Here is a 24,717-nt window from a genome sequence, read left to right as displayed (position 1 = left end):
TACTTATCCAACTCGACATCTTCATCTCTACTAACTCCAATTTATGCGCATTTTTCCTTCTTGATAACCTAGCAATGTATTCAATACAACATATTGGTAAAACTACAATCATATCCCGTTATTTTAGTTGGAAAACCTCCTATTGAATAATACCCACGTGGCCACTCTCCACCTACACTAACCTACCTAGACACACGCGTTACGTATGTCATTATATATGTCCCCATGGCTCTGTATAAACGTTCTCACCGTCTTTTGCATAAGTAAAATCATAACAAAGTTACTCAGTATTAGAACTACTAATCTTTAAACCTATGATTTAAAAATGCTACTTGGCACTTCTCTAGCCTGACATTCAAGCCCTGTTGCGACTAGCACAATATTATTAGCAAAAAGTATGCACCACCAAACTACTACCTCATGAATCAACTTAGCAACTCGTTGATGACTACTACAAAAAGAAACGAACTCAATGCGAAACCTCACATTGGCGCGGTTTTTAAGTAGCAATATCAGATGCATAACTAGATCACTATTCCATTTTTGTGTTAAATGATCTTGTATTGTCAACTTAAACAAACAAAACAAACAAACAAACAAACAAAAAACAGAAAACAAAAAAACTAAAACTAAAACTAAAACTAAAACAAAAATCTTGGATTTCCTTACAAAACATAGATTTGAAATTCTACTTTTCTTGTTTTCTTATTTGATGGTCGCTTAACTATAAAACTACACAAATAAGAGCATTAAATCTCAATTTTCTTTTTCATGAAAAAAAAGACATATAGGTAAATGCTCTCTCACATAACTCACACGTCATAGTTGCACCAATGTTGTCTTCAAGAGAAAACTCAAAACCCTTGCAAAATACAAACACTTTTTTTAGCCATTTCTCTCATATTTAAACAAAATAATTAGGGCGCGTTTGTTTCACGGAATGGAATGGAATTGAAATTGGAATTTGCATAGGATTTGGAATTGGAGGGAATAGGATTTGGAATCTGAACATTCCAATTGGAATTTGAAGGAATTGAAATCCAATTTCATTCTTGATGTGTTCATTTGACAAAGGAATTGGAATCGAGTTTTTATTTTTTTTATTTTTTTTAACGAGAATAACGGCGGAAACATTTTAGTTTTTTTAGATTTTTTATTTTTTATTTATATTTTGTGTTATAATTTTTTTAATGATTTTTTTAGGGGTTTTCTATTAAGATCAAAAACCCCTCAAAAAAAATATTCAAAAATAATAATAAAAAAATTATAACTCAAAATATAAATCGAAAACAAAAAAAGTAAAAAAACCAAAGTATTTTATTCGTTGTTCTCGTTAAAAAAAAACTCGAGAAAAGATTCCAACGAATTCACTTGAAATTCTCCATATTTTGAAAAGATTTAGAATCTCACCATTTAAAGGAATTTGAAAGAATTGAATTCCAATTCCTTGACAACCGAACGCATCAAAAGGAAATTAAGATTCCAATTCCAACGAAACGAACACGCCATGTCATGGGATTTTAATTCCAATTCCTTTGAATTCCCACGAATTCTGTGAAACGAACGCGCCCTTAAGGATCAATGATCATGTTCTGGGTAGTTGAGTAGAGGTGTATAAAACCGGGTTTTTCCCAAACCGAATCGGTTTGGTCAAAGCCTGATCAAACCAGTTTTACACAAACCGGTTTGGTTTATAAACCGGCTTAGAAGCAAGAGAGGCCGACCTAGTCCAGTTCGGTTCAGTTTAGAACCGGTTTTCCCCAAACCGGTTCGGTTTTAAAACCGACCGGTTGTTCAAAAGAGAAACCGGTACCAAAACCGGCGATTTGAGTCGGTTCATGAACCGGTTTGGGTGAAACCGGTTTTCTTATCAAACCAATTCAGATCGGTTTGTCATGAACCGGTCTCAAACCGGTTTTTTCACCCCTCTGTAGTTGAGTGATTTAAGTTGTGTATAAAATACGGACTGGCCCAAGGGTTTATATAAAAGAGCAAGGCCTTTGCGCCCCATTACATTTTATTAATAGTGGTATTGGGTCGATTTCTTAACTTAATACTTGGGCTACAGCTGCTAGCCCATATGGCAAGTTGAAAAATACTACATAGTGGAGCCCATGTTACAAAGAATACACAATAGAAAAAAACCAGTAATTAAGCTTTCGAAAAGAAAATAGAAAAAACCAACTTATAAAAATAAGACAAATTGGAAATAAATAATCCCAACTTTTGTGAATTGGCCGATAATAATCTCAATTTTAAAAATCACTACCAGCAGTCTCAACTTTCAACTATTTTTGTCTCGATGGACCTCCGTTAAAAAACACTTAACACCGTTAAGTTTTTTTCCGAGTTTCAAACCGATGTTTTAGGGCTTTTGATCAGAAGAACGATACGATTCGATTGATGTAAAATTTATCTCGAAACAGTGGTTCAGATGACTTGATTTTTGTTAATTAAAATTCAAACACCCGAATTGAAACACTGTTTCGTTGTTTGGATCCCCGTTTTGAGATAAGTTTTACATTGGTCGACTCGTATCGTTCTTTCGATCAAAAGCCCTAGAACATCGGTTTGAAACTCGGAAAAAAAAACATAACGACGTTAAATGTTTTTTAACAGGGGTCCATTGAGACAAAAATAGTTGAAAGTTGTGACCGATAATGATGTTTTATAAAGTTGGAATTATTATCGCTAACACACAGAAGTTGGAATTATTTATTTTCAATTGGGCTAAAAATAAAAGCTCATAACACTTATTTAATATTCCCCATTGTAGCCATACTTTGAGCCATCATCTGAAGCTTCAAGTCAAACAGCCTTGCGAGATCTTCCTCCGTCAACTCCACCTCCACCACCACCTGCCACTGCCTCCTGCCCCACCACCGCTCCTGGTGACTCGTCATTATACAACCCGGGCACTACTTCAGTGGTCGCGCAAGCCGTGTGGACATTAAAATCACAAGTATTACAACAATAAGCCCAATTCCTTGCCTCCAAAACATTCTTACATATGTTACAATATTCCTGATCCGCGTTACTTCCCCTCCGAGGAACCACCTGAAAGAATTGAAGCGTAGAACAAATAGTGGTCAATAATTTTTTCTTTGTATTGAATAACCAAAACAAGATCTCTTTGAAACTTTTATACTATGTCGATCGGTTAATTAAATACTCTAATGTCTTTAACTCTACATCCTAATTTTTGATCTAGGGTGGGTCGGGTTACATAAATAATAATGATAACTTGTGACCATCATTAAAATAAGAATTATAGTTGGTTTTTGACGTAACACAGACCGAGAAAAGGTAATGGTCACTTCAATAATGAGTTAGAATGAAAATCAAAGCAATTAATCAAATATGAAACTCTTATTTATTTATTTTTTTTGCCTTACACTTTTTTTTCGTATATAGATTGATCTTTTCTAAGCAAGTTTTGAAAAACTCGTGGGTTGACCCGTCCCGGCACCCGACATAGTGGGTCGCCTATGATAATGGCAATATGTCGACAAGTCCCCTAATAATTAAACTATAGATAGAATTACAACTAACTTACAAACGAACCTAAATCCAAATGGTACACCAAATAATAATAATAATAATAATAATAATAATATATATAAGAAAGTAGGTTATATTAACTCACCGGAACGCCATAGTAAAGACCGAGTTCATGGTGGTGATCCCGGTGAGTCACCGAGACGGGCAAGAAAGCACATCCGACATGGAGGTCAAATTCGCAAAGTGCACAACAATATGAAAAAGATTTTCCGGGGCGGTTGCAGGCGTTGCAGATGAAGGTGGCTCCAGCATAAGTAGGGTACGGAAGGAGGACAAGTGGGTGTGGTTTGTGACACGGGTGTTTGACATAACGGGCAGCGTTAGCGCAGTGGTCATGGAGGAAGAAGTTGCATTGGTGGCAGGCGTGGACGGCGGTGGTGGTGTTGTCGCAGGGGAAGTGGCAGCCGGAGCAGTTGACTTGTTTGCCGAGTTCGTAGGGGCGGTGGATGGTTAAGTTGTGTGGGTGGCTGAAGTGTTTGTGATCCATGGTTTCCGATGAGGTGTTGGTGGTGGATTGAGCTAGGTGTTTATGGATTGTTAGGGATTGGACTGAGTCATGATCTATCTGGATTTAGAGGATATTGATTATTTGGATTGTTAATCAAAGTCAACGGTTTAAACATGGAAGGTGGATGTTTATTTTGGGAGGGAGGGGGGATGATTAGTTGAGACTTTTGACTTTTGGATCAAGAGGTGAGACTTGGAGGATGTGACAGCATGACTTTTGATTATCAGTACTATGCTATCACACTTCATTGGTTTAACTAAAACTTTGAACTCAATTGTCACGTTATACTTACGTAGACATGGAGATTCAGACTAACTTTTTTTAATTAAATATATATAATGTTTTAACTAAAACACAATTAGTTATTGAGTACTTGTGTTTTGCGGATACTGTTGTTCACGAATACTTCAAAGAATTTGTGAGAACGCCAGATTGTGTGAGTACTAGATTGCTCTAGTAACAGGCTTTTTGAATACTCAACTTGGTGAATACTAATATTTGTGATACTAAGAACGAGTATTTATGAAGGTGGGTGTGGGAGTTCCTGTACGAATGCTAACAAGCTGCAGATGCTAGGTTGACTGAGTAGTTGTGCGTACACTTGGGATTTGTGAGAGCTGAATCTACCGATCGTAGCAATCACGGTGCAAACACATCAAAAACTTGGAAGACGATGAGTTAATAAAACAATATGATGATTTTGATCTATAATTGGAGTTCGGGCTGGAAGAGTGTGATAATTCGAAGTGTTTGGTGAGTGTGGTGGCGGGCAAAAGCAGCGGGCAGTGCCAAAGGTGAAAATCCAATAATTGTGGCCAGAAAATGAACGGATTTAGAAACTGATCAGTGATTATGACAGTTTTCAAATACGAACACGATGACGATAGTTGTAATCAAAGAAAAAGAGCCCTTGACTCTAACGCCAAGTTACACTCTTAAGTGTCTGTGAATAATTATGCATATATAAATTTGTATTCATAACTATAATTAGGGTTTTTACAATATATTGGGTTATATATACTTCTATTCAAAAGTTGGATGTTTAGTAATAAAGAACATGGGCTTTAATATGGTGAGAAAGGGGGGTTTTTTTTTAAATTGTAAGTATTAACCCATTAGCTTTGAATAATATCAATTTAATTTCGTTGGGTCCTCCTAATCCAAAAACCAAAATCTACCCCCCCCCCCCTTCCAAATTTAAATGTTTAAGTTTCACCATATGATTTCTAGATGCTTACTTCTCAAAGAATTTATCACATAAAAAAGGATTTGTCGATGAAAAACCTATACATGACTTTTATGAAAGAAACTAGACAAATAGAATGCAAAAGAATAGAACAAGAATGAACGAAGATATATGCATATTTATACATCAGCAGAGCTTTAATTAAGGCTTTCAATTACCAAATGGGTTTTTGGCTTATTGGCATAAAATATAGTTGGATAAAGCTTTGCTTTTTTGAAGGGTGTAGAACCAGGGTTCAACTCTCGTTGTTCATAGTAAAGATATAATTTAGAAGTAATTAGAAAGTGCGAATTATTCTTTAACAAAATTAAAGCTTTTAATGATTTTGGTTATTAAGAAAGAACCGTTACATCGAGATTCAAGTTTTTTTTTTAACGGCGACTTTCTCAGTTAAGTGATAACGCGACTGCATTCACGGCCTCATCACCCTCGGTCCAGACTATGTTGACATTATCGGGACCCACGCTGGAACCAAATGATCATTTGGCATTCCCGGTAAAATCCCTGCTCACCCCGCCCGAAGGCACGACAGGCTTTATGTATCAGGGAAAATCCGGTCGACATCAGGGATCGAACCCGGGTCTCCCGGTGTCTTCCCATCCTTTGCCTGGCCAATTGCATGTACAACAAAAATGAAAATGTATTTATAGATGCAACAAAAACAAAGATAATTAATGAATGTACAGAAATAGAAACATAAAAGTAATTTCTATTTATGGACAAAATCAAAATGAAGATTTTGTTTAAAAGACCATGAAGTCTTAACAACCAATTAATAATCTTTTCGAAACTAGCTGAAAATATAAAAACAAAAAACCTTAAAAAGTATTTGATATTGTATAAAATAATTTATTTTCGTCTAACCAATAAGAAAAAAGCAATAGAAGTAAAACCACAATCGTTTATCGGTTAAAAATATTTGGTGTAGTTTTTCTTTTTTTAAATTTATGACCGATATTGTTAAAATAATAATAATTTTTCAGTAAAAACGAAAGTTTGAAACAAACCCAAATTTTGGAACAAATCATTGTAATCAACAGTTGGGACACACTAGTAAATATGTTAATGAGTTACTTGGAGGAGATGTTTGTATTAGATTTAAGTTGGCTCTGATACCGGCTCATAACTCGATATCAAAACATTGATTAAATATTTGTTTATATTGAATGAAAAATTAATCAAAGTAAGTAAACCGAATGAACGATTAACTAAAGTAAAGACATCGGGCAAACAATACGATCCAAGTAAACATGATAGAAAGAAGGTAAGGAAACCAATATAGAACATTCAAATAGTTATCGAGAATTTTCATCGTCTTAATTCAATTAAAGAAGATAAAGTAACAACAAACGTTGGTGGAAATTAAGCTAGATATTTAGCAATCTTCTTCTCTAGAACATACAAAACCATATTGTTTTTGGATGAAAAAGAACGATGAAAAGTAAACCATAACTATTGACCTTACTTAATTACAAGGACTCTTTCATATGCCACGTACGTTAGCCCTTGCTTTTCTTTATTATCATACACACATGTTTTCATTTGAAGGCATTGCACACAAATCTGAAACATATGAGGCTCGTATTTATAATGACCGTATCCATGTTGTATTGAGGAAAGAAGATCTTTGACTTTAATATACTGTCTTCTTATTTTTGTCCCCCCATCCCCACCCCCTCTCAACTTTTGTGAAGTAGCATATCTTTAAATAGTTTGCATGATTCAGTTCTTCTATTTATCCGATGCTAAGCTCCCTAACATGCGCACACACATACAAGTGTCATGGTCTACGCGCTCTAGATGCATTCTGTTGATTGTATTCCTTAATTTTTAGCTCTTTGATTTTGATGGGATTGCTTTAAACTTTTGAGTTTTAAGCTTCATAACTAGACTAACATATGTGCTTTACGATCAACTAAGCAACTGCACTTCCGAACACTTTATGCATGACTTTATTAGACTTCACCTTCTGTAACATCTAACACATGATGATGACTTGCAATTTAGAGCATCACATGAAAAAGGACCTCTATGGAAGGCACATGCTTATGTAGACACACTACTGCTTCATCTGGCTCTTTACGTTCATTGTGAAACTTTCCATTTGAATCGTTCGATTCTCTATGATTTACATACACTCATGTTGTACATGTTCAACATATGAAAATAGTATACATGGAGAAATCTATTTGTTTTTCTATACACAAATTTACAAAGAGGTAATTTGTACCTAGCATAATTTATGCCATAGATGAAGATGAACTTTTGAAAGTTAGTAATGCAGACGCAATTGAGTGTTTACAAAAGATTTAGAAAGACAAGAAATAAAAGACGTAATTTCTTCTATAAGAATATAAATAAGAATATAAAAGTTTGGAATATTGGTTTTAAATAATCTCAAATATGGCCTATTGGTAAATATTAGTCCCAACTTTACACTTGCCCGCTGACCGTCCCAACTATTGATGTATTTGTTTTTAACGGGCCGCGACTAACGGATGTTAACTCCGTTAGTGATTTGCTGACGTGGACCTTCTTCTCCGGCTGCATCACGCCGGAAACCTGCCAGAAACCTACAACTCGTCTCCATTCTCCCTAATATCGTTACACCATCTCTCTCTATCTTTCCCCTCATTCGAAACCTAACCGACGTGCCGCCGTTGTTGTCTCCGGCGAAGTCCACCCTCGTCAGTCGTGCACCATTCGAGGTAATTGACACATCATTCGACTCGTTTTTATCCTCTTAACAAAAGCCCTATGCTTATTTTGTAAATCGTGTAACATTGATTTCAAATTTTTGAAAATAAAATCGGGTTTGGTATATAGGGATTGGCCATGAAAGAAGATGAAATTTACTTCATTTTCTAATTTCCGATGTCTTTTGAAGAGGGAGGGAGACGGTGTGACGATATTAGGGAGAATGGAGGCGAGTTGCAGGTTTCCGGCATGTTTCCGGCGTGATGCGGCCGGAGAAGAAGGTCCACGTCAGCAAATCACTAACGGAGTTAACATCCGTTAGTCGCGGCCCGTTAAAAACAAATACATCAATAGTTGGGACAGTCAGCAGGCAAGTGTAAAGTTGGAACTGATATTTACCAATAGGCCATAGTTGAGATTATTTAAAACCAATATTTCTAAAAGTTTTATGCTATATTAAATGAATTCTAACCCAGCCATTTCTGTTACTGAAAAATTTCTAGATCCGCTGCTACGAGAATGAAATCATAACAAGAAATTTAAAGAATGTTCTATTTGAAAGGCCAAGATTCGTTCACATATAACTCTTATTCCTAAAAGTTTTATGCTATATTAAATGAATTCTAACCCAGCCATTTCTGTTTCTGAAAAATTTCTAGATCCGCTGCTACGAGAATGAAATCATAACAAGAAATTTAAAGAATGTTCTATTTGAAAGGCCAAGATTCGTTCACATATAACTCCAAACTAGACAGGCGCTCTCATGGAATCTATCATGTATATTGGGACGTTGGCCTGCATGGGTGCACTCTTGTCCATGTTCAAACTGTAAATGGAAGCTTGCTTAGCTTGTTTCAGTCAGAAACTATGTGACCATTCACCAACTGGCCTTTAGCTCAATAATATCATCCAAATTCCTACATAATTTTAATATTGTTTAGAAAGATGCATATCAGGAGAGACTTTCTAGCATATGAAAACTCACCACATCAACCAAGAGAGTCTATGCCTCGTATCTATCCATCATACCACACTTAACACTTATAAGTACGGTTATACCCAATATTACCCAAAATAATAACTTAAGCTCCACCACTAAAACTTTTGATCATGGTTAGAAATAATTAATCAAAGAAAAAGACCATGGGTGAATATAGGAGTAACTGCTACAAAAATAGGTATCTGATACAGTGAAATCCGTGGCAAACGTCTATTTTTCTACGGATTTAGTGCGCAGCTATAATATTGTCACTGAGTTTTTTCTACGAAATCATAACTACAGTCTTTAAACAAACTAAGATGTACAGCTGTCTCTTGGGCTGAAATAGAACATGCATGCTAGCTATCACCACTCTCTTTCTTTCTAAACTTCATGCTTCACCTACTTATATTTGGCTCAACAAGCTACTTAAAGATCTTGCCTTTACCATCCCAAGCTTCTTCTTTTTACTGAATACCTTCGCACCCTCCACGGATGACATTGATTCCACATTCCAATCTTTGAACCCTTCAACATCTTCATCGGCATCACTATCATCTTCAAGCTCATCATGATCCCATGAAGATTCTGCCTTTTTAACTTTTTTTTCTTTAACATGTTTTTCTTTTGGTGCAACCGTTTGTGCTCGACCGCTATTCATGCCTCTAACCCTTCCTTTCCCTAAATGATGCTCACACAATGAGTACCCAACAAGGGTTTGCTGACTGCACCTCCATCCCCTTCCATTTACACGGCTACACCTCGACCCTTCCATTATTACACTCTTGTTCTTCTTTGCACTCATGATCTTATTATTATCCTGCACAACATCATTGTTCAATCTTCTCCCATAGCTTCCTCTTTTCTTTTTTGTAGGAATCAATCTATCTCCTTGAAGCCACCCTTTCATAACTATACAATATCCAAAACAACTTACACAAATACATATATACACCTAAGCACACACATAGTCAGCTTAACTTTTTTTTTTTTCGAACGACGACATATTCGGGCTCAGTGGCATGCCTCTTCATAGCCCAGTTATATATCCATACCGTGGGCGTCCATTGTTAGTTTGATGCTAGAGGATGGCGCCAAACCGTTCTAGGAGGAAACTGATTAGCTCATAAAACCCCCTGACTTGCCTACCAGGAGAAATGCTGGCACACAAGATCATTCCAAACAAACAAGATAATATTTTAACTTAAGTTAACTTAACTTAACATACCAAGATCATGATTGTTTGCTTCTGCACACACGATACTTTCTTTCCTGGAAACAAACAAGAACAAGAAACTATTCATAGCAAGAAATGCGTGTGACGTATATATATGCTTATATGGATTGCCTAAAATGAAAGTATAATAGTAGTGTAGATTAAGACGGATGTTATGAACATTGTATATGGGGACCATCGGGCTTACATGCTAACATGCACCACATGGTGCAATTTTTAGGATTAGGGTCGTACTGTACATATGGGTGGCTCCTCAATAACCTGATATATATAAAAACATCATTCTACAGTGTTTTTGCACTTCCAGCGACCCTAGCTATATCTTTCTTTATTAGTGAATAAACTAAAGCTAATTATTTCCTTGTGGCTGTTAGTTAATATATCATAAATAATGTGTGTCCCTAAAAAGATTCGTAAATATTTGTTTCCGGTGAACACTAATTATTATTATTCAGATTAACATGAACAATATAACTAATAATATTAATAAAGACTATTTCTTACCCGATCAGTTCTTTCTTGCTCTCGGATTCCATCTCGTTGAAGATCTAAACATGAAAACAAACAAAAACATGTATATACACATAATTATTACATATATAGATAATATAGATATATTATACAGATGTAAGATCTGTATTGAATAGTTATGGCGAATGAAGTACCTTGGTGTCGCCGGAGGAAGTCCACGTGGAGGGTTGAAGTCCGATCTTGGTGGTGTGGGCGGAGGAAGACGGCGGAAGAGGGCGGTGACATTGATTTGGAGGATCGGGAAGATTATTGTTATTATTATTAGAACCAACATGTTGAATATTATTATTTTGGTGCAGTTGTGGATGTTGCACCGGTGGTAGCGGCGGCTGGTGGTGGTTGCCACCGGTAAGATCGGACGGCGGCGGTGTGATAGCACCATAAAGAGACAACAAACGCTTCCTGATCCTCATATGTGTTTGCGAAAATTAAGGAGGTGAAGAACAAGAAAATAATGTGTGGTGTGTTGCACTCTATTTGTTTCTCTCTCTAGCTTTTATTTAGTTGTTGCACCACACAATTGAACATAAAGAGATTTATGTTTTTGGGGTTTGGCACGTGTGGAGGGAGGGTGGTGTGCTTGGCACGTGACAGGGTGGGACAGGTACGGGTGGTGACAGGGTGGTGAAGTGGGTTGAGTAGTTTTATCGCTTTACAACTTTTAATTCACAGAAATGAAATTCGTGGGACCCACTTTAACGACCAAGATACTAATTCATCTCTAGGTCCAGTTAAGGATTCTTGGTTTGGACCGGTCAAGTGTACATGGGTTCAGGCTTTTGTCTACGGTTTAATTTGTTGGGTAACACCGGTTCACCTTAAAACCTTTTCCAATGTTTATATTGCATTTGATTTGTATTTCAGGCGTATTTTTATTCATTTGTAAAATACCAATCCTTCTTGGATGAGACGGACTCGGAGTTTTATTTTTACTGGGTTATTTAATTTTGGTTCTTGTATGTTTTTAGCATGATAGATTAAATATTTTTGGTTTAGCTTGTTTAGTAGAAGGATTGACTCGAAAGAAAAGTATGAACATTGGTTATTATTGTGGGTGCGGAGGGGGGGGGGGGTTGAATGAACATGTAATAACAACAACAACCATATCCAGTATAAATCCAACTAATAGCAAAACTGTTAGCAGTGTCTGGGGAGGGTGGAATGTAGGTAAACCTTACCTCCATCTCAAAGAATAAAGAGGTTGCTTTCAGAGAGACCCCCGGCTCGAAAACCATATGCATGGAATCAAGTAAAAAAAACCGGATTCAACAACTAACTTGTAGGCCATAAAAGAAAAACATATACCTATAATAACTAAATAAATAGGTAATTGTAAGATAATTAAAGTAGTCGTAATAGAAATAGATAAATAATAATAGTGATATTAGTAATTATACTAAATATGTGTTATAAAATACTAATTTGAAAATAAGATATTATAGTAATATATCATTTTTCACTCGAAAAAGGTAAAGAAAAGCCCCCTATGATAAAATTATAATAAAAAACTCTACGTTTCTCCAAAAAGTTCTTAGCCTTAATCCTACATCTCCAAGAATTCCTATACTCAAAAGGTAGAACAAAGATCGGAATACATTTTATCCGTACCGGGATGAACAGAATATCGTGACTTGTGAGCTTCGTCGAGTATGCAAGTACGAAGGTCATCACGATCGGGAACCCATAAACGATTGTGATAATACAATAAGCCATTGGGTTTTGTTTCGAGTTGAAGCTCGGCTCCACATGACATTTTGTCGTACATGTTGCCTTCGTCAACGGAGGTACGTTGGGCTTGATAGATTTTGGCTTGGAGATCGGTTTGAACGGTGACGCTAAGAAGCAAGACGAATTTGACATTAACCTTTCGACTAAGGGCATCGGCCACGACATTCGCTTTACCGGGATGGTAGCGAATCTCGCAATCGTAGTCACTAAGTAACTCAGCCCATCTTCGTTGTCTCATGTTGAGATCTTTTTGGTCAAAAATGTGTTGAAGGCTTTTGTGATCGGTAAAAACCACACATTTCGTTCCGTAAAGGTAATGTCTCCAAATTTTGAGTGCGAAAACGACGGCACCAAGTTCAAGATCGTGAGTCGTGTAGTTCTTCTCGTTGACCTTGAGTTGCCTTGAAGCATACGCGATAACTTGACCTCGTTGCATGAGAACGCAACCGAGACCTTGGTGAGAAGCATCGCAAAATACTACAAAGTCGTCGTTTCCATCGGGAAGGGTTAGAACGGGAGTATTGCAAAGCATGTGTTTAAGAGTATTAAATGCTTCTTCTTGTTTGGATCCCCATTCATAAGGCTTTCCTTTGTGAGTTAGGGAAGTGAGTGGTAAAGAGATCTTGGAAAAATTTTGGATGAAACGCCGATAATATCCGGCTAAACTGAGGAAAGATCGAATTTCCGTGGGTGTAGTCGGAGTCTTCCAATCTTTGACGGCTTTGATTTTTGCGGGATCAACATGAATACCCTTGTCGTTGACGGTGTGTCCCAAAAATTGAACTTTATCTAGCCAAAATTCACATTTTGAGAATTTGGCGTAAAGTCGTTCGTTTCTTAAGACTTCGAGAATGGAACGCAAGTGATACTCATGTTCGGCCTTGGTTTTGGAAAAGATGAGGATGTCATCAATAAAGGCAATGACAAATTTATCTAGTAACGGTTTGCAAACGCAGTTCATGAGATCCATAAATACCGCGGGTGTGTTGGTTAAACCGAAAGGCATGACTAGAAATTTGAAATGTCCATATCGAGTACGGAATGCGGTTTTTGGGATGTCTTCTTCGCGAATACGCAATTGGTGATATCCCGATCGAAGATCGATTTTTGAGAAACACGTTGCGCCTTGAAGTTGATCGAAGAGGTCATCGATTTGTGGCAAAGGATAACGATTTTTAATAGTAAGTTTGTTAAGCTCATGATAATCGATGCACATACGAAATGAACCATCTTTCTTTTTCACGAAGAGGATGGGAGCGCCCCAAGGAAAAGAGCTTGGACGAATAAAGCCTTTGTCAGAAAGTTCTTCGAGTTGGTTTAATAACTCTTGCATTTCCGACAGGGCTAAACAGTAAGGAGCTTTGGCTACGGGCATTGCTCCGGGCACAAGATCGATTCGGAATTCTACCGGGTGAATGGGTGGAATACCGGTGACGTCTTCGGGAAAGACATCGAGGAAGTCACAGACGATAGAGATGTCTTGGATTTTTCTTTCCTTAAGGTCTTTAACCACCACTTGAGCTAGGAACGAAACATACGCTTGGCGTAGATATTTTTGGGATTGAGAGTATGACATAAGGTTGAGCGTTTTAGGAGTAGTCTTGCCGTGGACCTTGAGTGTTTTACCATTTACAAGCGGGATTCGAATGATTTTATCGTAACAAACGACTTCGGCACGGTGTAAAGATAACCAACCCATGCCTACTATGACATCAAAACTTCCCATTTGCATCGGGATAAGATCGATCGAAAATTTTCGCTTACAAAGAGTGACAATACAATCACGAATGACCGAGTTGATTGTGATGGAATTTCCGTTGGCGACTTCAACGGAAAAAGGTCTAGAGAGTTTAGTGCGAGGTACGGCAAGCATAGACTCAAAGTTTAATGAAATAAAACTCCTATCGGCACCAGTGTCAAATAAAATTGAAGCCAAATGTTCGTTCACTAGAAACATACCGTTCACAACGTCGTTTGCGACTTGAGCTTGATTAGCGTTTATCATGAAAGCACACCCTTGGTTACCGGGATTTCCTTGTGGTGCTTGGGGTGGAGGAGGAGGTGCTTGGATGGCTTGAATTGGTTGGATGAGAGGTGCATTTTGTTGTGGGATTTGAGGTTGGTATGTTTGAACTTGGTAAGCTTGGGTTTGGTTTGCGTAAACGAGTCGGGGACAATTGTTGCGGAAATGGTTAGGGTCTCCACAATTATAGCAAGCTCGGGGTTGTTGTGGGTTTTGCGGGTTGTTTCTTGGTGGAGCGGGATGTCCACGAGGTGTGTTTCGACATGTGGTATTGAAGTGACCGTAACGGTTGCAAATGGTGCAATGACGACAAGTCATGTTTGAGGGATGGTGAAATTGACATTTGTTGTATAATGGATGAGGACCAGTGTAGGGTTTTCGGTTTGGAGGAGCTTGAGATTGTTGTTGGGTTTGTTGTGGGTGGGTGACGGCATAGTTTTGGTGATTGGGCTTGAATTTCTTCTTGGCTTGATGGGATGAGTTGGAGTAATTTATGGCTTGAGGAGGTGGATCAACTTTGATTTGAGGGGTTGGTTCGGGTTTACTCTTGTCACACTTTTTCTTGATCGAAAGTGTACCCGCCTTGACATGGTTTTCGGAGAGAGCTCCAGCTAGCGTAATAGCGTTTTCAAGGTTTGCCGGTTTACTACTCATTACCGAGTCACGGATTAGCATGGGCAAACCCCCGATGTATTTGTCAATTTTGCGTTCGAGCGGGGTGACCAAGTGAGGAACAAGAGTGCTCAACTCGTGAAAACGGAGTGAGTAGGCGGCGTTATCACCACTTTCTTGCTTAAGTTCCTAAAACTCGACTTCGAGCTTTTGGAGCTCGTGTTTTGGGCAGAACTTCTTCATCGTAAGTTCTTTAATCTCGGTCCATGGGAGAGCCATGGCGATTTCCGCCCCTTGGAGATGCATAACACTACCCCACCATGTAAGAGCGGTTTCCTCAAACATGCTCGAAGCGAAATTAGTTTTCTTCGCTTCGGGGCACTCGCTGTGTCGGAACTCACTTTCCATCTTTTCAAACCATTGCAACAAGGTAGTCGCACAGTTCGTACCAAGGAATTTGGTTGGGTTAGCATCGGTAAATTGTTTGTACAAGTAGGTTGCGGGTTTGGGTCAACGGGTGCTATAACGGGTGGAGGTTGGTTTGCTTGCAAGTGAGTTAGGAGTTCGGGAATCACAGCAGCGACTTGTTCGGCTACTAAAGCGGCCATCTTGCGTTTGGAGTCCTTGCGGTAGTGGCATCGTAGCGGAGGCATTCTAAAAATTATTAAGAATTGTAGTGAGTTTGAGGGCTTTAAGTTTAAAATAGAAGATGTATGTAACCATTTTTTTACATGAATCCTAGTGTCATGAGGATGAGAATGTTGGTAGAAATAAAGTTTTACATAAACCAAATGATAAAAACGTATATATAAGTATATGTTTCAAAGTTTCGAGAATTTAAAATTTGGACGTTTCGAAGTGTTGAAATTTGTATACAGTCGGAAAAATCGTACATGAACCACCATGATTTGATATTCCGAAAAAAATAATAAAATTTCTTGTAAACATATATATAGTCGGGAAAATCGTACATGAACCACCATGATTTGATATCCCGGCAATAAAAACTTATGTAAAAGTAATATATATGAAGTCGAACATGTGCACGTATCACCGCGTCTTTCATGTTGTTGACTCAAATCATGATAATAACATACAATAAAATGGACATACAACGAGATGTTAAAAACACTTGTCCACGTATCACCGTGGCTTTTATGTTTTCAACACAAAAATAAGGAGGCGACCGGAACGCTCGCATTCGACAACTTAAAGTGTCGGCTCATATAACTCGAGTTGCTTGACCTAGAAACCAACACTAAACCCAATCATCTCAGGTAAGTAAATCACCTTCGATTCTTGGAATCGTTTTGTCAAATGATCAAATCAAGTGTTTCGTTCCCTACGGTCATCACAAAACAAATTATAGTACCTAGCTTTAAGGAGATTGTAAACAACGAGATCCAAGTTAAACTTGTGATCCATAAAACACAATATAAAAACTAATGTTTTGTTTTAAGGTAAAAATACCTTAGAATACTATTGAAAGTGTGTGTATGCGTACATTTATGATGAGATAGATTTTTAAACAAGTTTATAAATAATTAAATAAATGCAATAAACAATCAAGTAGGGTAAACACGTATGAGCACACGTATAGGGACCCTAGAGCATAAACTATACTAGGCTGTTACGTCTAACCACCTATCCTATAGTCGATGGCTCTGATACCAATCTGTCACACCCCGACCAATGAAGGCGAAAACGTCGAGGCGCGACATGATTGCTCATTGCACAACGACACTATAAAGTTACAATATTTAAACAACTCATTTAAATCCATATCATCATAAATAACACAACAATTGTTCATACAAAATGCCAAATAGATAGATAAACAAATAACTTGTTCTTTCATTTTCTAATATCCTAAAGCCAAGATGATAAGTTTCTTCAAGTAATCCAATCAAGCTAACATCAAACCTGTAACATTGCATAAAATAGAGTTTGTCAACACAAAGGTTGGTGAGCAATTTTCATAGTTTTGGACAATAAGTATATAGTATGAAATCCACAACTAGTATATGAAAACAATAAATAATAGCAACAATTTAGATAATAAAACCGTCAATAAGAATACATTGACGAACCGTCAATAAGAATACATTAACGACAATAATGAAATCGTCAATAAGAATACATTGACGACACCTTTCTATATGGGGATACCATATATACTCGGAATTAACGTATGATCATACTTTGATGAGGCTACCCGCCTTAGCATTCAAGAGGCTACCCGCCTTAGCATTCAAGAATTTGCACATAATCATGTAAAGCATATAACACCAAATCGAGCATTTGTTTAAGTAAACATATACAATAAGTGTTGTGGTTTAAGACTCAAGTATAAATCATTTGAATTTGAATAAGTATGCAATGCCACCCCCAAAACGAAAGATAGAAAACGGGGGATGAAAGAGTACTCACATTAACAAGTAACTTGAAAGATAGTGTCGTGAATAATTGGAGAGATCGGTTTAACGAGCAAGACCTATATTAAACGGGTCTTGTGTTAGTAGGTAGTCTTGGAAGGGTTTAAAATAAAATACATGACAAATAAAGTAAATAAATAAAGTTTAGGATTTAAAATGTAAATATTTGAGAAATTAAATAAACGAGTTTTGTAAAATAAGTTTACTCGAAACCGGGTCTTGGTATTCTATTCATTAGTTTTTTTTTCTTTTTTTTTTACTCAACCTATGTTAAGTAATAATGTGGGTTAACATGCAATATTGCAAAACCCTTGGTTATAAGAATACCAAAACGAGGTTTAAACGAGTGTTCGGGTTTATCGGTTCGAGACTTGATAATTGACCAAGCTCAAAGTTAACTTTCCAAAATAATAATGTTATGAGATAACTCCATAAAAATCAAAATAGACTTAATCAAATATGTAGTTCTATTGTGAAGAACCTTAACGTTCGTTAAGCGAGTATACGACTTTATCGGTCCGAACTTGTTATAAGATCAAGTTGGTTACCGACATGCCAAGTATGTTTAGAAATTAACTAAAATTGATTTAAAATATAATCTTGAAGAAAAATATGAATTTTGGTGGCTAAAAACACACTTGTGTGTCTTAAGCGAGTGAACTCGGTTTAGTTCGTTTTTTTTTTGTTCGGTCCTTGACTCGGAATAAGGCCGAGGATGGTTACAACATACCCAATTACCATGGAACTTGTAAAATAACTTATAAATAATAATACTCAAGTTTTACATTCAAAAAGTTAACAATAAAGCTTTTAAACAAAAGTTCGGTTTTTGGTTCGGTTCTCAACTCGGGATGAAACCGAGGCTAGTCACCACATACCCAATACCATGGAACTTGACAAATATGAACACAATAAACTAAAATATGCAGAAGTTAAGTAAGTATAACAAGTTATATGGTTAGATTTGTTAAATATATAAACAAGGACTACAAAGTCCTCCATGTAACCTTGCCTTACTAGCCCGACATTTCAACCAGCCGAGACCGGAGAAATGAAAGACCGAAGGTAAACAAGGAGTGTATATTATATATATGTTGTAACCTCAAGCTTTAAGTATTGAGAAGTTAGTTAAAATGAAAGATTAGCTTATGAAGAACAACCTTAGAATTCAAGAATTTGAGAGAGAAATGAGGAAATGAGCAAGCAGAAATGAAGAAGATGGGTGTGTATATATAGGGTAAGTTGAATGGGTCTTTCATAAAGGGTGTTGCATGAGAATGGGTTGGTTATAGACCCAAGAAAGCACCAACTACAAATGGGTCCTTCAAGTCTCCATTTTGGTAGTTTTAGTACCTTGAGTTCGTTTTGAGCGTTTTCGGGGCATTTTAAGAACCGAAAAGGGTGTTTTTTTTAGATCCAACAACTATAAAACAAATATGTAACATAAAATTCATCATTTTGATAATATCGAAAGGTTCGAGATACAAAACGGGTCGGGTTTACATTAAGGATACAAGTATAAAATAATCCGAAATTGACAAATGTCACACCGTGGGCCTATAAAATTTACCCTGTAGCCTGGTTAGGAATCTCTTGTCGCACAGAACTCCAGTAACTGCCCTCCATTTACTCCATCCAACTTGGGCACGGTAGGCCACGTCACTATCTATTTCCTCGTCACTCTGGACTAACGATCCTAGATACTTGAACTTCGTTACCCACGTAACCACTTGGTCTTCGATGGCGATCTGGATCTCCTCATCATCGTTTATCCCGCCAAAGTTACAATGGAGATACTTGAACTTTGAGCGACTAATCCTTAAACCTTTACTTTCTAAAGCTGCTCGCCACTCCTCTAACCTCATGTGCAGATGTTGTTTTCTCTCAGCCACTAACACAATATCGTCTGTGAACATCATGCACTAAGGGACTATCTCCTGAATGGACATGTAATAGGTTATTCTATTTCATCGACCAACCAAATATCCTTTTTTCCATTTTTTCACGATGCTCTATTACATTTGCCTCTCATTCTTATTATAAAAACATCTCAAACACTAACAAAATGCTTGAGATATATTGCATTTATAGTAGCAAAAAATTAAAAGTTGCTGTAATAAAATATAGCTGGTATTCAAAAATAAGTAATTATTATTTGTACCCATTAATTAAATTTTAATCAAGCAGTTCGAATGAGCCCACCAAAATCATGCCCATTCGTCGGGAACCCTAGACATATACCTCTTCACCCGAAATTGTAAGAGCCCTCGGAAGGCGCGCCATTGTAGCATCCGAACTTTGGAAAATAATAAATAATACTTTATTATTATGCTTGGTTGATTGATTATTTATTTTACTAAATAAATATATTAAGTTTGTCTTAAGAAAATAAACATGAATTTGGGAAAATGTATTGTGCTTAGGGGATAAATACCACCTAAAACTATAAAACCCTAATCTTTCACCATTTTCACCCAAGTAGCATGCACTTAAGCCTAAGAATTCTAAATATCGTCTTAAGTCGAATTCAAGATCCAGTTGCACCAAATCATAGATCAGGTCAAGACTAAGAAAGTTTGTGGATGTCGTTTGCTAACAAAAATCGTTTCAAGTTCAAAAAGGTAAGATTTCATCCTTGAAAAACCCTTAAAGTAGATATAGGTTTTAAAAGTGAATTTTAACGTTAGATCTTGCATTTTGGTTTGGAATATATAGTAATGTTGGAGTGATTAATCGAGCATAAAATATGCTAGTTATAGCATTATATAGCTCGAAACTTTTTATGAAATAAAACTTCAACAAGCCTTTATACAAATCGGATTTCCCTCCATCCGATTCGAATTGCCCTTGCACGAATCGGATTTCCTCATATGAGTCAGATTGTCGGGATGTGAATCGGATTCCATTTAATATTATACTAATCGGATGACTCATGCGAATCGGACTACAGGAATCAAATCTCAACAGATTTGGATGGCTCACGTGAATCAGACCATCTCACACGTATCGGATCTCCATCTGATTTGGATGCCTCGCGTGAATCGGATTTCTGATCTGATTCAGATGACCTCGCGTGAATAAGATTTCTCATTTGATTCAGATTGACCTGGCGTGAATCGAATTTTTCATTCGATTGAGATTGACCTCACGTGAATCGGATTTCTCATCCGAGTCGGATTGCCTCTCATGAATCGGATTTCCTCATTTGATTTGGATTACCTTAAGCAAATCGGATTTCCCATACAAATCGGGCACCCTTATCTTAACATCGTTATAATAAAATAAACCAAGTCTAAGCGAAAATGTGAGCTAGTGTTGTTTAAGTTAAGCTAGACGTAGTAGATTAATGGTTAATTGTTAACTACTGTAATACCAGTTAGTCGTGCTCTACTAAAGAAGGAGATTACTACTAATTCATAACGCAAAAAGATCCCATGTGAGTTTTTAGCTCATTTTCTTAAATATTTCGGGGTTGTGCGCATACTTGAATATGAAGAGCGTGATATACATGCCTTTACTAGAATTGTATATTGTGAATGTGTTTATATATATATATATATATATATATATATATATATATTCATTTGTGAGAATGTTAGAACGGTAAGAATTAGGGCGCAAGCCCTTAGAATACTTCTGAAGAATTAGGGAGCGGGCCTTAAAATACTCGCGAAAAATAAGGGGCAAGCCTTACTAATTCTTGCGAATAATAGGGTGAAAGCCCTACTAATACTAGCGAAGAATCGAAGAGCAAACACTGGAAATACTGCGAAGAATTGGGGAGCAATCTCAGGAAAATACTCGGGAGATTTAGGGGCAAACCCTTATAATACTTACGAAGAATGAGGAATGTAGAATGCAAGAAAGTAAGACACTGTGTAAGTACAGGTTATGTGTAGAACAATATCTTTGGATACGAATGTGTGTGTTTGTGAATGTGTAGCATGTGACTTATTAAACTAGAACTCACTTAGGTGCTGTTTGTTTTTTCAGAGGTAAAATGTCTGCAGTCTGCGGACCACATCTGCAGACATCTGTAGCAGAAGATGTGGACCAAACCTCTGCACTCTACAAAAAGAAGACTGTTTATTTTTTAACGTCTACAGACTGCTAAAACTTTCAATATAAGCTCTATACCAAAAACACAAATTATCCAGCAACAATTAAAAATATATAAATTCAAATTTTATACCTCTGAACTAGCAAATTATAAAACTTACATTAACAATTTTCCATGTGAATGTTTTTTCCTTCAAAAGTTTCTTCAATTGTTTTCGAAAGTAGATAGTTCATACATAATGAATGAAACGAGCCAAAACTCGAGCTTAAAACAACTCACAAGCCGATGACATAAACCTAAACTTTCTACAAACCTTTTTCAACTAAAAACTTTCTATAGACCTTTTATAATCCTTAACTTTTTACAAACTTTTTTCAACTAAAAACTAATAATACTTGAACAATTATGCAAAATTATAATTGGAAAAAAAAACTAATCAATTAACAACTCAATTGAACAAATCAATTAACAAAAACTTAATAACTTAATTGATATCTGATGGAAATAATGAGTTTAGAAGAGGCTGGAAGACTATGGTCCAAGTCTGCACCAAGAAGAGGGCGCGCAGACATTTTTAATGTAATGTCTTCGAAAAAACAAACAGTCTGCGGAGGGCAATGTCTGAGCGTGGTCTGCGCGCTGCAGACAAAAGAGGCCAGGAAGATCTTTTATAAAAAAACAAACACCACCTTAGTGTATGTAACTGACTTTTGGTGTGCATGCAGGTAAATAGGCCTAGACAGCTGACTTGAGGAACACGTAGGGCTAAGGAAAATTGTCTGGCATCTTGAAGATTGTTTTATGTCTTTTTAAGTTTGAATGTTAAAGACAAGTTTTGAATGTTTTGTTAAAAACAACCTGAATGGTTATTTAAAGAATGGTCTGATTTCACTGTTCCGTGAAAGTTTTAATTTACTCTGATTATTGGACTATATATGCTTATGAGTAAATTTAACGCAACGTAAAGTGCTCAGGTTCGGGGCCTTACAACCATGTTTTCTGTCTGAAGGTTTGTAGTGTAAATGCCTTTTTTTAACGGCCAACAAAGCCCGGCCACCTGGGCACATTCATTGGCAAAAGGCCACCCATGTCCTAGATCGCAGACGGTTCTAATGACCCAACTCGCCACCAATTCCAAGGGAAACTCATCTCCGGAAGGCCCACTGTGGTAAAACCGTTGGCTCGCCCATGAATTTCTATCACGAGCAAGACTCGAACCGATGGCATTCCTAGAGAAAGTTGTGGGATAACGCTACAGTTCTAATAAAAGCATCTTTATTGCAAAGTTTGACATTTAGCTGTAATAGAGTGTATTAATTGTACTTATTATCGAAATTTTTTACCTTGTCATAATACTTTATTTTTAATGGATATATAGTATATACAACCATTTACTTTAACTATTTCAAGAGAAAATTACTTCCTTGTAAAGTTTTAAATCGCGATCTTCACTTTCAAAGCCAAAAACTTACCACCTAACCAAGCAGGCGGTTTGTTCTAACGCCTCTTTTAGCAATAGAACATTAAAATTGATGACTTTAACTACTTTTACATCAATAACTGGCAATTTAATAAAGGGAGCTAAAAGTTGAAATTAAAACTATATAACTTTATGATGTAAATGAGTAAAAAATACAATATATAAATCACCTCCTTTTGTTAACATCAGCCTCACAATTTTCCAAATAGTAGGCCATGCTAATTTAGAGCACCACTAATTTGACAAATGATTTCCACCAGAAAGTTGACTTTTCTCGCAACATGCTTGTAAAAATAAACCAATTTGCAACCCACGATGTGCAAAATTCTGTTTACAATTTGACCAACGCAGTCAAACCATAGGATTATGGAAGGATCGAAGAGGTAGGCTATGCAGACAAAATGACCAAATTGCTAAGTATATGTGTACAGAGGCAAAACGAATTATTTATATATCTAACTATAAATGGTAAATAATATAATTATCAACACATAAATAACATAATATGAAAAACAAGGAGGCAAAAAAAGCACTATATAGTAGCCATGTTTTACAAGTATTACATTAAAAACAAAAGAAATGACCACTAAACTTTTTATCTAGCTACTGATTTTTTTTTTAAAATTTAAAAGATGACAAAATAAATAAAAAATAGCACAGTTTTTTTTCTTTTTTAGAAAAGAAGATTAAAATAGACTACATGCTCATGGTAAAAGCTCTTCTAAGTATTCCTTCATTCTTCAATTAAAGCATCAACATCGAGCCCTTTTGATGCAATCAGACCGTTCATCATATTCATCTTGAGATATAACTTCACATCAAGTATAAATTATAATAAATAATAAATAAGTGATGCGGACTTTTCAGTCTTATTTTTTTTATAATAATAAATTTGCATCACTTAAACCTAAAAGTATTTAAAAAATATACTTGCATTTAATCAATAGTTAAACTTAATATTTATGGGAATGGGTCTTGCGAGAAGTGATATTATAGCGAGAAGTAAATCTCAACCATTAATTACACAAATCAATGGTTTATGTTACACAATGACAATTAGTAAATATCAAGAACTACTTACTAGATGTTAATTGCTTACAAGGGTAAAGAAGTCATTAGTGTGTAGCTAACAAAAAGAAACGGTAATTAAACATTGAATGCGTTTTATTTTTTGCAGGTACAAAATATAAATTTTTTATTTTTAGATACAACTTGTTTTTAATAAATTTTAACTAAAATGATGACAACTTAATATTTAAGAAAGTTGTTTATTTGGATATTTGTACCGGAATTTAATCTTTTTTTATTTCACACATTCGTTGCTTATTTGGATGTTACACAGGAATTTAAAATGAAGAAAATATAATAATTAAAGCCGTTTATTTGGATGTTAAAAATGTACATACAAGAATACCTACATTCGCCGCACATACCTACATACATTGATACATACCTACCGAATAACCCAAGTACATACCGGGACACATGAGTACTTACATATAGTCACACCTATATAAAACCCTGTGCATATGAAACTTTACAACTACGCACGTACATCCCTCCTAACTACAGACGTACATACCTAAACACTTACGTACATACATACTATCACACCAACGT

At 36.3% G+C, this 24,717-nt stretch overlaps 2 protein-coding genes across 2 annotated transcripts; both read right to left on the bottom strand.

Annotated features, from left to right (window-relative positions):
- Positions 1–9,397: 9,397 nt before the first annotated feature.
- Positions 9,398–11,172, bottom strand: LOC143601888 (uncharacterized). The gene is made up of 4 exons (XM_077079168.1): positions 10,894–11,172; positions 10,733–10,776; positions 10,220–10,263; positions 9,398–9,903 (listed from the first exon to the last, which is right to left on the bottom strand). The coding sequence occupies exons 1-4, from the start codon at positions 11,170–11,172 to the stop codon at positions 9,398–9,400; spliced, it is 873 nt and encodes a 290-aa protein (XP_076935283.1).
- Positions 11,173–19,101: 7,929 nt separating this feature from the next.
- On the bottom strand, positions 19,102–19,473 carry LOC143601887 (uncharacterized). Its single transcript, XM_077079167.1, has one exon. The coding sequence runs from the start codon at positions 19,471–19,473 to the stop codon at positions 19,102–19,104; it is 372 nt and encodes a 123-aa protein (XP_076935282.1).
- Positions 19,474–24,717: the final 5,244 nt, after the last annotated feature.

Source organism: Bidens hawaiensis, unplaced genomic scaffold (assembly GCF_021521415.1).
Source record: "Bidens hawaiensis isolate Kalapana, Puna unplaced genomic scaffold, B.hawaiensis_p1.1 tig00057500_1, whole genome shotgun sequence".
Lineage (NCBI taxonomy): Eukaryota > Viridiplantae > Streptophyta > Magnoliopsida > Asterales > Asteraceae > Bidens > Bidens hawaiensis.
The sequence above is the reverse complement of the archived record's forward strand: the minus strand, read 5'-3'. Positions and strand labels throughout refer to the sequence as shown.